General features: G+C 36.2%; 1 protein-coding gene across 4 annotated transcripts in view; it reads left to right on the top strand.

Annotated features, from left to right (window-relative positions):
- PTPRZ1 (protein tyrosine phosphatase receptor type Z1) overlaps nt 1-16792 on the top strand; it is a 170520-nt gene that overhangs the window by 116270 nt on the left and 37458 nt on the right. For 2 of the 4 annotated variants that reach the window (XM_027102082.1, XM_027102081.1), the window contains exons 11-13: nt 703-749; nt 4941-8514; nt 13491-13635. In XM_027102082.1, the coding sequence (XP_026957883.1) occupies nt 703-749; nt 4941-8514; nt 13491-13635 (3766 nt within the window). The remainder of the gene's footprint in view (nt 1-702; nt 750-4940; nt 8515-13490; nt 13636-16792) is intronic. The other 2 variants (XM_027102084.1, XM_027102083.1) reach the window with 1 other exon arrangement.

The following is a 16792-nucleotide window of genomic DNA, read 5'->3' as shown; positions in this document are numbered from 1 at the left end:
CTAGCCAGTTGGGAAAATCAGACTTAAATGATCCTGGTCATTATATTCCTCGCATAGATGGCATTAGTTGAGTATCCCTGGGAAGAAGGTGTGGGGCTAACCCCGGTCAGTCCTTCCTGCTGCCAGTCCAGGCTGGACCTGCTGGAAAACATTCTTCCTTTTATCTGGTGCAGTACCCTGTGTACAAATACGTATGAGCCCAAATCTGAAGAATAAAAAGACCTACTTGAGCTTCAGTCAGAAGTGGACCTTGAGGAATAAGTAGTTGAATATGAAAATAAATCCGTCAATTCTCCCCTGGCATTTTCCCAACTATGCTTTTATCAGCCATGCTACGAATGAAAGTAAGTCTACACTGATGAAAAATTACTTGGGTTTCTTTACCCCCAGTAATATCAGCCTCACTGTCCCCTTCTCCCTTCTGAGCTTCAATCACAGTTAGGGTGAGAATAGGGAAGGGAGTTGGCGTGGAGGATAGAGATGAAGGTTTTGAGTGCAGTTTACTGTACGTTTATGTAGTGTTGTGTTATGTAACATTCAGTAGTCTTGAAAACTGAAATTCGAAATTTTTATTTTGGGCAATTCTGTATTTTCCAAACTAACAGTCTTTCTTTTCCCTTTTCCCTCTTTCATCCAACGGTTGACCCATAAGGCTGAAATCGTTGAATAAAAATGTTAATAATTTTGTTTTTAATTTTGTAGAACTTGACCTCTTTCCTGAATTAATTGGAACTGAAGAAATAATTAAGGTATCATAGCTACTTTTTATTCAAGTGCTTTAAAATTAAGAAGTCTGGTTTGGATTACCGGTTAGGTTTCAGATGTTGCATTAATAAAAAGTTCATGTTGCATTATTCATTGTTTGTGGGATTAGTTGCTGAACTTTGTAGATAGACATGTAATTAATATACATGATTTTTTTATGAAGAAGTTGGAAGACACTTTAATTGGTATAATTTTTAAAAAGAGATAGAAAAGGTTTGTTGATAATTAGAAAAACAGTGAACTTTAAAAATAATGATAGCTATGAACTATAGCCACAAATTGAAATTTTTTTCATGTTCAAATGTCTCTAAAAGACTAAAATAATATTTAAGCAATCCTTAATATTAGTACAGCTTATTTTTAACTAACTTAACCAATGATTGACAGATTGATAATAAATATGAGTCAAAGTATAAATTGTATATATTCTTTTGCCCATTTAATTTGATTATTTTTGTTTGGACTACTTATATTATAAATGTCAGTTGCTAGCACAAGGTCCTTTAAGTAAATGGGCATCTAAGGATATTTATTAATTTTGACATTGTCTTAATTTTTGAAATAGAGAGAAAATGACTGTTTGTGTCTTATATTCAATATTTCATCCTAAGCCCAAGTGTGCTATTCATTATAACTGAGACTATATGTTAAAGCCAGATTCTGTTGTTAATGATAGTATGAATTTGTCCATAAGTACATATGTGTGTATGAGTTGGTAACTTGTGAAAACTAATTCCACTATCTAGTAATAAATAGCAATTAGGTTGTGTTTTCACAGATATAATTACCTCAATAATTTATTTATCTTATGGCAATTCTCTCTTACAAAGGACTATTTTACCAAAATGACCAGTCCGCATTTCATCAAGAGTTCACAGAACTCAGCTAAAGATATCTCTGTGTGTCTGTGTGTGTTTGCATGCACGCATGTGTGCACATGCATGTGGATATGAATATACCTAGAAATGATTACCAGAATCAAGTCAAAGGCAAGAAAAAGAAATTATCTTTACAAATCATTGGCTTTTGTCTTAGCCAGTTTGGGCTGCTATAACGAAATACCAAGAACTAAGTGGCTTATAAACAGCAAACATTTATTTCTCACAGTTCTGGAACCTGGGAGTCTGAGATCAGGGCACCAGCACTGCCGGGTTCTGATGAGAGCCCCTTCTGGATTGTTGACTACAGACTTCTTGTTGTGTCTTCACATGGTGGAGAGCAGAGCAGAAGAAGCAATCTTTCATGACTCTTAATATAAGGGCACTAATCCCATTCATGAGGGTTCCACCTTATGACCTCATCTAATACTAATGACCTCCCAAAGGCCCCACCTCCTAAGACCATCACTTTTGGGGTGTAGAGTTTCAACATGTGAATTTAGGGGGGACACAAACACAGTTCATAACACTATTCACTTTCATCGATTCATGCAGGAATGAATGATAGAGGTTGGCAAACATCTGGAATGTATCAGTGATGGTTCTAAGCTTGAATATGGAAATGAATAGTTTGGGAGATGTTCCTCAAATTCTCTTCCAATAGGAATGCATGACTTTGAAAGACAAAGTACCTCCAGCACAATCAAGGCTTTACAATAAAAAAATTTTAATAGAAGTTGTGAAGGATAACAGGTGTGATCCTTTATAATATAAGTAGTCCAAACCATAGTGAAAGAGAGGTTCACAATAACTCCATAAGAAGTTATAGGAAACAGTGTCCATTAAAATATTTGTGGTTTCAGATATGTATAAAGTAATCTTAGAACATGAATCATATATTCTTCTTGAAATGTTGACATGAGATAATATGACCTCATAGAGATGTACAAGACTTAGTTGGGTGGGATTAATGAAAGGTCCATCACTTTCATCAGATTCTAAGAGGTATCTGAACCTCACAGTCTAAAATCTGCTAGAAAAGAAAGCAATGAAAGGGATATGTGTGTTTAATGTGTGTATAGTTTTTTTTCCAAAAGATCGAATAGAAGAAAAGGTGAGTGGCATTATGTTTTAAGAACAATTTTATAGACATCTACGTAGCTTGTGATAGGAGGATGATAAAGGAGGTTTGTGTGGGAATCTAAGAAAAAAGGAAGAGAAGCAGTGTTACTGTGGGATTTGATAGAAATTGTCAGATCGTATAGAGAAGATAGATGACATGTGTTTTGGGAACTTTACTGTGAAGAGAAGGGGAGAGGTAAAATGAATACTAGACGTTGAATTAGAGATTTTCCTTTATGTTCCTTTTAAATAGGAGAGATCTGAGTTTAAGCTGATGAGAATAATCCATTCAAGAAAGCAAAAAATTTAAAATACAAAATAGAGGGAAATAGTTGTATTCAGTTCCCGAGAAGATGATAGAGAATGGATTAGAACGCAAATGTAGGAAATAGAAAGGAAGGGGAACATCTCTTCAGTTACAACAGGATGAGAGGGGCAGGGGTGGATTTTGTTGGTCCCGGTTTTTGATGTTTTAACATTAGGAAGAGGTGTGTTTTTGTCTAGTGGCTTCTACTTTCTCTATAACCAGGAAAGCCATCTGCTGAGAATGAGGAGAGAAGGAAATGGAGATTTGAATAGAGCAGAGAAAAAGTTTGAAAGTCTTGATAAAGGGTAAGAGTGTGGAGTGATACCAGAAAACTAGGCAAATATGCAGATTTACAAAAATGAGGAAGAGTTCAGAAACTCCATATTGCTAAGTTGAACATTGATCCTCAGAGAAACTCTGGATCAGATTATGAAACAAGTGTTTGTGAGAACTTCTAAGGAAAGAAGAGTATCTTTCACCAAGAGCGAGTCAAGACAAACTATTCTTATTTCCTTTTACATGAAGTTTCTGGGCTTGAAGATTAGGGGAATATTTATTCAGGAAATTATTTGATAAAATCTCCTGGTTGTCCTTGCGAACAAGGCATCAAACACAATGCAAAATTTTATCAAGAAATACCACTGGTGAGGAAATGTATCTGGGGAATCTAAGAGAATATCCATTTTTAACGACTCACTTCTCAGGGTTATCACATGTGCCTTAAAATAAAAAAAAAAAATACTTAAAACCAACTGAATAATTAAGCTCTGGATAATGATGCAGACATTAAGCTCGAAAGCTTGTGTTTCATACAGGGCCACTTTCCATGTGTATGAGACAAAAGCTCATGAGCACACGTGGTTAAAGATTCAGATTCTTTCTACTGATATTGGTCACGTTCTCACTGACTAATTTGTACTCGGTAGCTTTTTTCTCTTTTTAAGGCACATGGCCTTAAGAGGTCTAATAGATGGCAGTGCTAACAAACTTACAGAATCATGTCCCACGTGGACAAAAAATATCATATCTTGATACGTTTGGCAATTTAGTTTTCTAAACATATGATTAGATGTTTTATAAAATGCACAGTTTAAAGAAAAAAAGAAAGCATGGGTTTTGGTTGACCTCTAGCCAGATAACTCCTGGGCCATTATAGTGATTAAGTGTCCATGAAAGACTGGGTCACCTGAATAGTGTTTCTAAAGGAGACACGAAATTTAATGACCAGTACTAGAACCATATTTTGACAAGTTGTCTTTAAAATGTCTGCCTCCGTCTAAGATGAAATTCTCAGGGAAAAGTATTTAAAACAAAATAATAAACAAAACCAAAAACCTCTTCCAGTCCTAAACCTTCCTCTTATGATGGCTTAAAAATTGTGATTTATCCTTAATATATACAATGAAATATTCTGAATATACAGCTGCTTTTGTCTTTGAAGTAAGTTGTTTCATTGCCATTTCACAGCACAAGAAGCTCATTGCTATTTAGCTTGTTGCCAGATGAACTGAACAGAGAAATATAAACACAAGAAAATAAATACTGTGTTACATAACACTCTCAGTAAGTAAATACCACTACAATGTGTCTTCAAAGTTGTGGTATTTATTGATTTACTTCCTTTCATCAAATAAAATAAAATAAAGTAGCCATAAATAAGATGTTTTCATTAAGTTTAGTTACTCTCCCTCAAGGGTGGATAATAACGGTTATAGGATAGTCATGGCTTCTACGGGGTGGTGCTTTATGTGACGTTCCCAAAATCCCACAAGTGAAGTTTCACAGCATAATGCAGTATAAGATATTATTAAGATTCCATTTTTCTCTTATTTCCTTATGTCCCATTAAATCTTATTTGTTTTTCAAAGGAGGAAGAAGAGGGAAAGGACACTGAAGAAGACACTGTTGTGAATCCTGGTAGAGACGGTACCACAAACCAGATCAGGAGAAAGGAACCCCAGATTCCTACCACAACAAACTACAACCAAGTAGGAACGAAATACAATGAGGCCAAGACTAACCGGTCCCCAGCAGGAGGAAGCGAATTCTCTGGAAAGGGGGATATTCCCAACACATCCTTAGATTCCACTTCCCAACCAGTCACTGAATTAGACCCAGAAAAAGATGTTCCTTTGACTTCACAGACTGCGACCCAGCTACCATCTCTCACTCTGGCAGACACTTCAGTCTCTTTAAGTGATGGCTCTAAAACTGTTCTCAGATTTCCACAGATGAACTTGTCTGGGACTGTGGAATATTCAAATACAGTTTCTGTAATGGAATCTCCAGAGGTATCTACTGATATCAGTGGGGAAGAGAGTTTATTGACCAATTTCAAGCTCAGTACGGAAGCCGATGATTCTTCAGGCTCCAGTCCCGCAACTTCCGGTGTGCCGTTCGTTTCTGAGAGCATATCCCATGGCTCTGTGTTTCCTTCAGAAATCCCAGAGGCAGTCACATACGATGTCCTTGTACCAGAATCTACGAGAAATGCTTCAGAAGATTCAGCCTCCTCGGGTTCGGAAGAATCTCTAAAGGATCCTTCCGTTGGTGGAAATGTGTGGTTTCCTAGTACTACAGATGTGACAACACTGCCCGACGTTGGATCAGGTAGAGAGAGCTTTCTCCAGACTAATTACACCGAGATGGATATTGATGAATCTGAGAAGACAGCTGAGTCCTCTCCTCCAGGCCCACTGGTGTCACAGGGTCCCTTGGTCACAGATATGGAAATGCCACATTATTCTACCTTTGCGTACTTCCCAACTGAGGTAACACCTCATGCTTTTACTCCATCCTCTGGACAACCCGATTCGGTCCCCACCATCAACCTGGCACACCCGCAGACAACTCAACCAGTATACAATGGTGAGACACCTCTCCAACCTTCCTACAGTAGTGAAGTCTTTCCTCTAGTCACCCCTTTGTTGCTTGACAATCAGATCCTCAACACTACCCCTGCTGCTTCAAGTAGTGATTCGGCCTTGCATGCTACACCTGTATTTCCCAGTGTCGGTGTGTCATTTGAATCCATCCTGTCTTCCTATGATGATGCGCCTTTGCTTCCATTTTCCTCTGCTTCCTTCAGTAGTGAATTGTTTCACCATGTTTCTCAAATCCTTCCACAAGTTACTTCAGCTCTTGAGAGTGATAAGGTGTCCCTGCATGCTTCTCTGCCAGTGGCTGGGGGTGATTTGCTATTAGAGCCCAGCCTTGCTCCATACTCTGATGTGGTGTCACATCAGACCACTACTCGTGCTGCCTCAGAGACCTTGGAATTCGGTGGTAGTGAACCTGGTGTGCTTTATAAAACGCTTATGTTTTCTCAAGCTGAACCGTCCAGCAGTGACGTTATGATGCATGCACGTTCTTCAGGGCCTGAACCTTCTTATGCCTTAACTAATGATGAGGGCTCCCAATACCTCTTCAGTGTTCCTTACAGTTCTGCAGTACCTGTGCATGAGTCTATCCAGGGTTCCTTCCTTAGCAGCCCTAACCACGTACCGATGCCTGAGTCTCCCTTAGTAACCCCAAGCGCACCGTTGCCGCAGCCTACTCATGGCCTCTCTGGTGATGGGGAGTGGTCTGGAGCCTCCTCTGATAGTGAATTTCTTTTATCTGACACAGATGGTCTGACAGCCCTTAACGTGTCTTCACCTGTTTCTGTAGCTGAATTTACATATCCAGCATCTATGTTTGGGGATGATAACAAGCTGCTTTCTAAAAGTGACATAATAAATGGAAATGAGACGGAACCACACATTGCTTCTTTCAGTGAGCTGATTTACCCTTCTGAAAGCACAGTCATGCCCGACCTGTATGATAATGTAAATAAATTGAATGCGTCTTTACAAGAATCCCCTGTTTGCACTTCTAGCTCAAAGGGCATCCTCCCAGGGCTTCTTGCTTTTACTGCTACTAAGGTTTTTGATCATGAGATTAGTCAAGTTCCAGAAAATAACTTTCCAGTTCAGTCTTCACACGCTGTGTCTCAAGCATTTGGTGATACTTCGCTTAAACCTGTGCTTAGCGCAAGCTCAGAGCCAGCATCCTCTGACCCTGCTTCTAGTGAAATGTTATCTCCTTCAACTCAGCTCTTATTTCATGAGCCCTCAGCTTCTTTTAATACTGAAGTATTGCTGCAACCTTCCTTTCAGGCTTCTGATGTTGACACGTTGCTTAAAACTGCTCTTCCAGCTGTGCCTAGTGATCCAATATTGGTTGAAACCCCCAAGGTTGATCACATTAGTTCTACAATATTGCATCTCATGGCATCAAATTCCACTTCAAGGGAAAACACGCTGCACGCTACATCTGTACCAGTCTCTGATGTATCGCCTACTTCTAATATGCACGCTGCTTCACTTCAAGGTTTAACCATTTCTTACGCAAGTGAGAAATATTTTGAACCAGTTTTGCTTAAAAGCGAAAGTTCCCAGCAAGCGGTACCTTCATTGTACAGTAATGATGAGTCGTTCCAAACTGCCAATTTGGAGCTTAACCAGGCCACCCCCCGGGAAGGAAGGCATGCATTTGCTACTCCTGTTTTATCAGTTGATGCACCACCAGATGCGCTTATAAATAAGCTTGTTTACTCTGATGAAGTCTTCACCTCTGCCAAGGGTTCTATGTCTAATGAGGTATTGGCTGGTATTCCAACAGTTGTTTCTGATACAGTTGTAACTGCTGATCATTCTGTCCCTTTAGGAAACGTGTATGTTTCCATTTCAGTTATTTCTCCCAACAAAGATGGTTCTGTAACCACAACCAAGTTGCTGTTTCCTTCTAGAACAACTTCCGAGCTGACTCAGAGTGCCAGATCTGATGCTGATTTAGTGGGTGGTGGTGACGATGGTGATACTGATGATTACGATGATGATGGTTATGATGGCAGAGATAGAGATGGCTTATCCCTAAATAAGTGTATGTCATGCTCCTCCTATAGAGAATCACAGGAAAAGGTAATGAATGATTCAGACACCCAGGAAAACAGTCTTGTGGATCTGAATAACTCAGTCTCATACTCACTATCTGAGAATTCTGAAGAAGGAAATAAAGTCACAGGTGTAATATCAGACAGTCAGACTGATGTGGACAGAAGTCCTGATAGATCACCACCAACAAATGTGCCACCCCAGAAGCGCAGTGATGGAAAACAGGAAAATGACATTCAGACTGGTAATGCCCTGCTTCCTTTCAGCCCAGAATCTAAAGCTTGGGCAGTTCCTACAAGTGATGAAGAGAGTGGATCAGGGCAAGCCACCTCAGATAGCCTTAATGATAACGAGACTTCCACAGATTTCAGTTTTCCAGATATTAATGAAAAAGATGGTGATGGGGTCCTGGAAGCAGGTGACTCAGAGATAACTCCTGGATCCCCACAGCCCTCAACACCGACTGTTACTAGCAGGCACTCAGAAGTATTCAACATTTCAGAGGCAGGTTAGTTATGGATCCAAGGGATAGATTGAGGTGTGGTGGGCCTTTTGCCTCAAAAAATAGAAAAATCATGGGAAGAGAAGTTTGGTAAAATGGCCATCATTTTTTAAAATCAAGATATTCACAAATCAATTTACAGTTTTTAAAATATGATTTTCCTCATTACTTCAAATGCATACTCAATGTGTTTCGATCCTTAAGTTAACACTCTCCAAAACAGATAAGGTGATTTTATTTATTGTCAACTTTTTCGTATTCTGCAAGATACCTATTACATGTGAGAGCAATTATTGTGTGCATAATACATTTTCAGTACACTGCTTTTTAAATGATAGATTGGTGTGTTTTAGATGATTTTAATTTTAAGGTTTACTCATATTCTAAAATAAGTTGTCAACTAATTCTATTGAATTATAAAACGAATTATAAACTGATAATAATACGATATATGTATCACCTCTCTCTGACCCACCCAATGGAAAGGAGTTAGATAATTGCACATCCACATCAGCTTGGGGGCTTTAAAAAAAGTCCTAGTGCTAAGTTTTGAGAGTTAATGGTAAGATTTTTTTTAAGATTTTAATTTTTAAAAATTGTCTTTGTTTGATTACCTTAATGTTGCCTAAAGAGGGCAGTGTGAACTAACAAAATACATTCTACTTTATACTTGCTGTTATACACCTTTCTAAGAAGTTAAATAACGGCCATTAATATGCATAGTGTGTATAGGTATTGTATGACAAGATGTACAACACTAGAACATTTTCTGTAGAAATGCATTTCATTTGTTAATGTATTTTATGCAAATTAATTTATCAGCCAGATGTTTCTTCGAGCAGATTACTTGCAGCGTATAAAATACAGATGTTTGCTTTAGATGCCAGTGGGGGAGAAAAGGGGAAATTCAAAACCATTAAGAATATGAAATACTAGATTATTTCATTGCATTGATCATAAGAGTTTTATAATTTGCTTTTGTTACATTTTAAGGCATTTTTTAAATCAACAATGAAAATATTTAAATCTCAACAGTAAGTCAAAAGATAGGCTAAAGAAAATCTTGCACTCTTGTTGCATAAAAGTAGGTATGTAAAATCCAAAACATAGACAACAATCTCATTAGTATAGTTGTCCTCTTTGTTATTTCCATCCCTTGAATTAGTTATCTACTTTTCCTTCAGTGCAGCAGCAATTAAAAGTTTGTACATTTTGATAGAGAAGTTTTTCTACATTCTGACTTGATACCTGTTTAACATTTCGTTCCAGTTTAAACATTTACATTCTGTTATGTGAAAATGAGTAAGGAATTCATGAATCACCATATTTCATTAGTGTTGCCATGTATATGAATTGTTATCTGGCTTCAAATATAGTCCTTGTGTTTTTTTTTAAGTTTTATTAGATTTATTTAGAAATAAAACATCAGGAATCCATCCATTTTTCTGTCTTTTTAGGTAGTGACATCATCTGTATGTTCGTGCTAGATTATGCTGTTATGGAAAGACTATATATACTGTAAAATGCCAAACCTTAAATTATTGACTAAAACTTAGCAATTTCTCTTCAATGCACTTATTAGATTTATTTAATTTGAGTGTGTTCTCCCACTGATGAGGAAAACAATACAAATATAACATCTAACAGCAGCAAGTAACATAATTAATGAAGTAAATAAGATCATACAGGATTAGGGGAAAATTCTTGCCTATTTTTAAAACATATCTGTAAAAAAATCATATGTAGTCTGTCTTATCCAATAATTGAATATGCCTTTTATCAAATGCATATAGACTAATTCTGAAGCTTATCATTTTATTACCTACTTCTAGAATGTAGAATAATTTACAAGACATGCTCATCAAAATAATATAGATAAGGCAGATATTAGTATCTGCAATTTATGAATGCATAAACTGAGTCCCAAAGATACTAGATTGCTTGATCTAGGTCACATAGGGAGTTAATAAAAAACTGAGACTGGAAACATGTGTCATTGGTGTCTGTCTCTTAGGGACTATGTTTTCATGATTGAGAACAATAAAATATGTATAATGCTTAATTTGTAATACCAAAATTCTAGTGTTTTATTCTCAAAGTGAATTTTAAAATATTAATCTTAGTTCTTGTTTTCTAATTGTCTGTTAGCACATTTTTGTTTTATCATTTAGGTAACTCATATACACTACGGAGCCATATCCAAAAAGATATTTAGTGTCAACTAATGAATATAAAAATCAGTATAACTAGTTGTTCCTCATTGTAGTATATACAAAGCAGCCAGGGGATTGTCTACTTTCATGCGGTATCTCATCTTATATAAAATATCTAAGTTTCATTATATGTAATTACCATGGATTTATCATTCTAACTCCCTAATTAAAAGGCTTGTTTTAAAATCAGACATCCCAGAGAACTTATGAGAAAAGTCTATATACAGGACTCTGTGTGTGTGCATGTGTGTGTATAGTGCATGTATATAGAGTGTATGATATATATGTGGTAATTTGTTATATGTTTTATGTGTTATATATCTTACATATGTATCACATATTTGATCAGACATATCTCATGTATATGTATGCACATACATCTATATAAATGAGATATGTATGTATGTAGATACATATATATATATACACATACACCCATATACATACTGCAGTGAATATTTGTGGTCATTGAAGACCAGTATAATTATATAACCTCACTCTGCATGTAAGTTAATGTACATCATTGGTTCTCAAGCTTTAATGTGGATCAGAATCACCCAGAGGACTTGTTAAAACACAGATTGCTGGGTCTTAGCCACAGAGTTTCTGATTCAGTAGATTTGGGATGGTTGGAGAGGGGCTGAAAATGTGCATTTCTACCAAGTTCCAGGTGATGTCGATGCCGCTATTCTGGGGGACACACTTCAAGTATGACTGAAATAGACAATAATACTAACCTGCATTTGTAATTTCTAGCTACCAGGGACTTTGCTAAGTGGCTTATTTCCTTTGTCAACCACAGACTTTCTACTTAGGTAACAATAATTACAATAGGAAACAATGTAAAGACAATTGTATATAAAGCAAGATGCTTTCCTAAATTTCTTTAAAAAATACCGGTACATTCACCGTCAGATTATTTAGGCTTCTAGATGAGTCTCCCTACAATATGTAATGACCAGAGCATATGAGTAACATAATAAAAGGTAAAGTTCAGCCTTCTCTCACAAGAATATTAACTACAGCTCAGGGATCAGTTGACTTACTGATTACTGACTTACATATATATATATATATATATATGGCTAAGGGGGTGGGTTACAATATTGACTTACAATATTCCCACTTTTTATACAGCTTTATTATTTCTAGTCACAACTTCGAATTCTGCTTTTTTCTAGCAAATCCTTCCATAGTTATAAAAACAAACATCTTGGGACATTTGGTTGTCACTTATAGATGCATTTCCTATATGAGTGGATTAAATTCTTGACCCTTTCTGCATCATCTCTTCTTACAGAAGGAAGCTATCATTTTAACTCTTAAGTTCTCTCCAGTTAGATATATTTCAATGCTATATTTATGAATTTGTGACTATCAAATTTATTCTCAAATATTTTCAACTAAATTGATAATATTTTCAATTAAATAGATTGCTGTTGTCTCATATCACTAAGAGTAAGATACTTGGTATAAAAGCACCAAACGTACCAAATGTGTAGGAGGCAATGTAGACTGATGAGGGGCTTAAACTTCGTATTCCAGAAGTTCTACAGGTAGACAGGATAAGGGCTGTTACTTTGTAGCAGTGTCAGCGTATCATCCTGGTAGAATGGTTCTAATGTTCAATCATCTTGGTTTCACACTGCACACACCTCAGAGTAAAAGGGAAGAATTGTGACTGGCCACTGACACCCTGCAGTTCTGAAACTTTTTTTTAACAACTCAGAATGATAGCTTCAGTTGCAGTGATTTTGAAAATGCTAGAATAATAATGTACCTGATTGGTCACAAAGATAGTTATTTGCCATCTTTTAAAATTAACCAAAGGACAGAATTTAGACATTTTCATAATTTACACTTGCGTATTTAAAAAGAATTTCTTAGATCTGTGCATTCCTTCAATTTACATGCAATAGTATTTTTATTGTTGATAAAGAAAAACAGTTGGTAAGAAGGGCATTCAAAATAACATCTTAAAAGCAACCTACATTTAAATGTTAAACAGTTTGCTGGATTGAAGGGTTATGCTAATGTAAGGAGGGTTATCCTAAGATCCTCTCTTCATGAAATTATTAACTGCTCCTAATTATTTACCTAACTGTGGGATTAAAAATATTTCCATTACAATTAATTTTGGGAAATCAAGATTATATGTGGTGATTCAGTAAGTAGCACTGTTTTCCCTGATCATTTTATTTAGAAGCTGAATAGTTTTCTTATTTTAATATTTTCATGTCCCTTTTACTAAGCTTTTCAAGGCAAGATTATCCTTCTTGCCATGGCACCTCTAGGTTGCCAGTCTTTGTTGGGATATTATAGTTCTTCAGCTCTGATCGGCTGCCTTACTTTATTTTTCTCTTTTTTTGTGAGTTTATTCGTTCGTTTTTGAAGTATAATTGATCTATAACACTATGTTAGTCCCTGTTACACAACATAGTGATTTGATATTTCTGTACATTTCAAACTGATCACCACAATAAGTCTAGTTACGATCTGTCACCATACAAAGATATTACATAGTTATTGACTGAATTCCCCACACTGTATATTTCATTCCCATGACTCACTTATTTTGCAACTGGATAGCCTGCCTTACTTTTTAAGCTTTGTGTTACTTAAATTAGCTTGTGATCATAGACCTTGCTTGTCTCATAGAGTCGAAATTTTAAAGGTAAGCAACAGCAGTGAAGATTGCAGTTATTCGGTTGAAAAATGTGCTTTTCCTTAAGCTTAAATATCAACTTTCTCAATTTTCTCCGACTACAGAGGCCAGTAATAGTAGCCATGAGTCTCGTATTGGTCTAGCTGAGGGGTTGGAATCCGAGAAGAAGGCAGTTATACCCCTTGTGATCGTGTCAGCCCTGACTTTTATCTGTCTAGTGGTTCTTGTGGGTATTCTCATCTACTGGAGGTAAGTTGAGTGTTTGTTTTGGATATGCATTTCATAAAGCTCAGATTTTTGCCTTTGTTTTACCTGAATGCTTTTCAAAGCATATTCAAAATTCCCTTTACTTGAGAGCTACCATTAATTTATCCAGGTAACTATGAGTAAGGTGAATTTGTGAATCCAAAGACATAATATTAAAAGATTTGACTGTTCTTCATACTTCTGTCAAACAATTAAAGGCGAAATGGAGGAACTTTGGTTTCAGTTAATATTTAATACAGCATTTTGACAGTTGCACTTTCATATTCATCTAATTAGCATTCAAACATTATCATAGCATTTAATATAAATCTAAGCTTCTCAGTTAAATGCTCCAGCTGTTATAACTTTAAAAGTTATTATTTTAGAAAACATAGTTTTTGATATAGTGAAATATACTTTTATATATAGCAGCGGATTTTGTACAAGATACATATCAATTGCATACGAATACAAAAAATGATAACCCATGCACAAAAGTAAAAATTAAGCATTAAAATATAATTTGAAAATAAATGACTATATTAAGATGGATGGGATTTTTAAATTCATTGTAATTTGCCTTGAAGATGAGATATAGCTTCATTCTTATCAATAATCTCTTGAAACCTTTAAAGGACAAGGAAAATTGTACCCACTGTAAGCTTCCCATCCTACAGCAAGCAGAACACACTGCAAAGTGATAAGATTACTAGGGACACATGTAAATCAGTATAACTGTTATAACTGTGTCTGTTGGAAAACAAGAACTTTATGATGATATAAGGAATCATATCTGTAAACTAAGAAAGGATATAGCTTAGAACTCTATACTTTTGTTTTAAAAGAGAATTTTGTTCAGAAGATTTATAATCAGTTTCTTTTTTTTAGCAACCTCTGTCTGTAAGTTCATATCACCACTCTTTGTGTTATTCCAAAATATATTATCTCAGTTTATTCAAAAATATTTAGTATGTTTATTGACTGTTTCCCATGTGCCTAGTACTCTGTGAACTACTATGGGAAAGTATAAAGGAAGGAATGAATGAATGAGAATCACCACTGTCAAGAAATTTATGCTTATTGAGGGGAAAGAATTTTCCATGCAAATTTATAAAAAATTACACAAAAGTGTATGCATGGCAGCTGAAATCTCTAATGCTAAGAGAGGTCAGAGAAGAAGGGATCTTGATAAGCCAGAATGGGCAGGGTGAATGTAAAATGTCAGGCTTGAGCTGGATAGGATTCAGAAACAGGAGCTAAAGGAGAAGGGCATTCCAGTCAGGGTCTTATGTAACTTGAGTACAGAGTGTTAGTTTAAAATATGAGCACTCGGGCTTCCCTGGTGGCACAGTGGTTGAGAGTCCGCCTGCCGATGTAGGGGATACGGGTTCGTGCCCTGGTCCGGGAAGATCCCACATGCCGCGGAGCGGCTGGGCCTGTGAGCCATGGCCACTGAGCCTGCGCGTCCGGAGCCCGTGCTCCGCAACGGGAGAGGCCACGGCAGTGAGAGGCCTGCGTACCGCAAAAAAATAAATTAATTAATTAAATGAAATATAAGCACTCTTAGGGTTTTATGTATGTATTTTATATCTAACTATCAAATGTCCTGATAAGATTTGTTATTCTTACTTACCAATTTACAAATTTCACATATCTATCCAACTCACAACCACTTGAAGTTGATTCACTTCCAAATGTAACTTTTTAGATCAGTAACACGAATACACGAGGGGTAGTATTTGCTGACTTAATGACAATGTTAGTGCATTCTTCAAGGTTTGTGTGAATTATTCAAATTCCAGTGTAGCTGCATTTGTGAGCAATATGATTTCACTATCCAATATGGAAACGTTTTCGACCTTTGTGGAAACTACAGCCTGTAGAAAGGCTTAAAAATCTAATGGCATACCAACAAGAGTCCTAATAGGTGTATGGTCCTTATACGTTTTTCCAGTTTATATATTAAAACACTTTTCTGACCTAATTCTTGAGGAGAAAAAATAATCGCAAAGTGGTATAATAAATCCTCTCTTTTGCCTAATTTATCTAACTCGGTCTCTCATGTTTTGTGTAAACCTTGAGAAGAAGCATGTCGTAGCAGGAAGACAGAACAAATCAGAGGTGATAAATCTGGATCCCTTTCCCAGTTCTTCCTGACATTTGTTATATGGCCTTGGACAAGTCACTTACCCATCTAGGAATGAAACTTTCCTCTTTTTACCATTTGCGGGGAAAGATCATCTTTAAGATTGCTGTCAGACTTTCTTTAGGGTCTCTGTGATGAATACAGCATGATGAATGTTGTTTCATTTTTGTATAAGGATCCAAAAAAATGGAATCATAATTACACATTTCTAGCTTTTAATTCTAAATACTGTGATGAAAAGGTGTAAATTAAATAATCAGATTAACATTGATTGATAGGACCTATGTCTATACGTTTAAAACAGTCATCACTTTTTTCCTCATGGCTGACTGAAAATTAGCAGCAGACATAGTTATCAACACTTAGCACATAGACGTGAAGACATTCACTGCTGATACAGAACAGATGGACCATTAGATATTGAATCTTGTCATACATTAAATAATATGCCTTGAAATTATTTTCCAGATATTTTAAGGTATAATTTACGTGAGCCAAATCATAAGTTTTAAAATGCAAAATTACTTCCATAAGGAATATTTTCAGAAAGTTCTTTTTAAAGACAACAAAGGGTACATTTTGGAGAGCTTTTTTAATAGTTAGAATCTGAAAAATACCAAGGCTATATTCAACAAAACAGCACTCCATCAAAAGCTATATAGAACAGAACTTTCCATAGACACACTTGTTCTGGCTGGGGAGAGTGGGAAGAGAAGCAATATGAGTTCTCTCTTGATCTTACATTTAAATTTGTGGGTCACTAGTAGCTACCAACCCAGAATGGAGGCCTCCCAGTACCATGCTGCCTTTTAAGTAGAATGTCACTTCCTAGGTAAGACTGTACTATAAAGGGTACCTAGGCCATGTACAGATGATCTTCATCCAGAATTTATCCTGTACTATTTTAATTTTTCCCACTTTTAAGCTTATTGGTATGATTTATAAGATTCTTTTGTTATTTATTAATGCAAGTATCATTACAAGACCACTTATTTTCTAAAACCAACGAATGTT

This window comes from Aethalodelphis obliquidens, unplaced genomic scaffold, assembly GCF_003676395.1.
Source record: "Aethalodelphis obliquidens isolate GAN/ISIS:26980383/991018 unplaced genomic scaffold, ASM367639v1 scaffold5, whole genome shotgun sequence".
Lineage (NCBI taxonomy): Eukaryota > Metazoa > Chordata > Mammalia > Artiodactyla > Delphinidae > Aethalodelphis > Aethalodelphis obliquidens.
The sequence above is the reverse complement of the archived record's forward strand: the minus strand, read 5'-3'. Positions and strand labels throughout refer to the sequence as shown.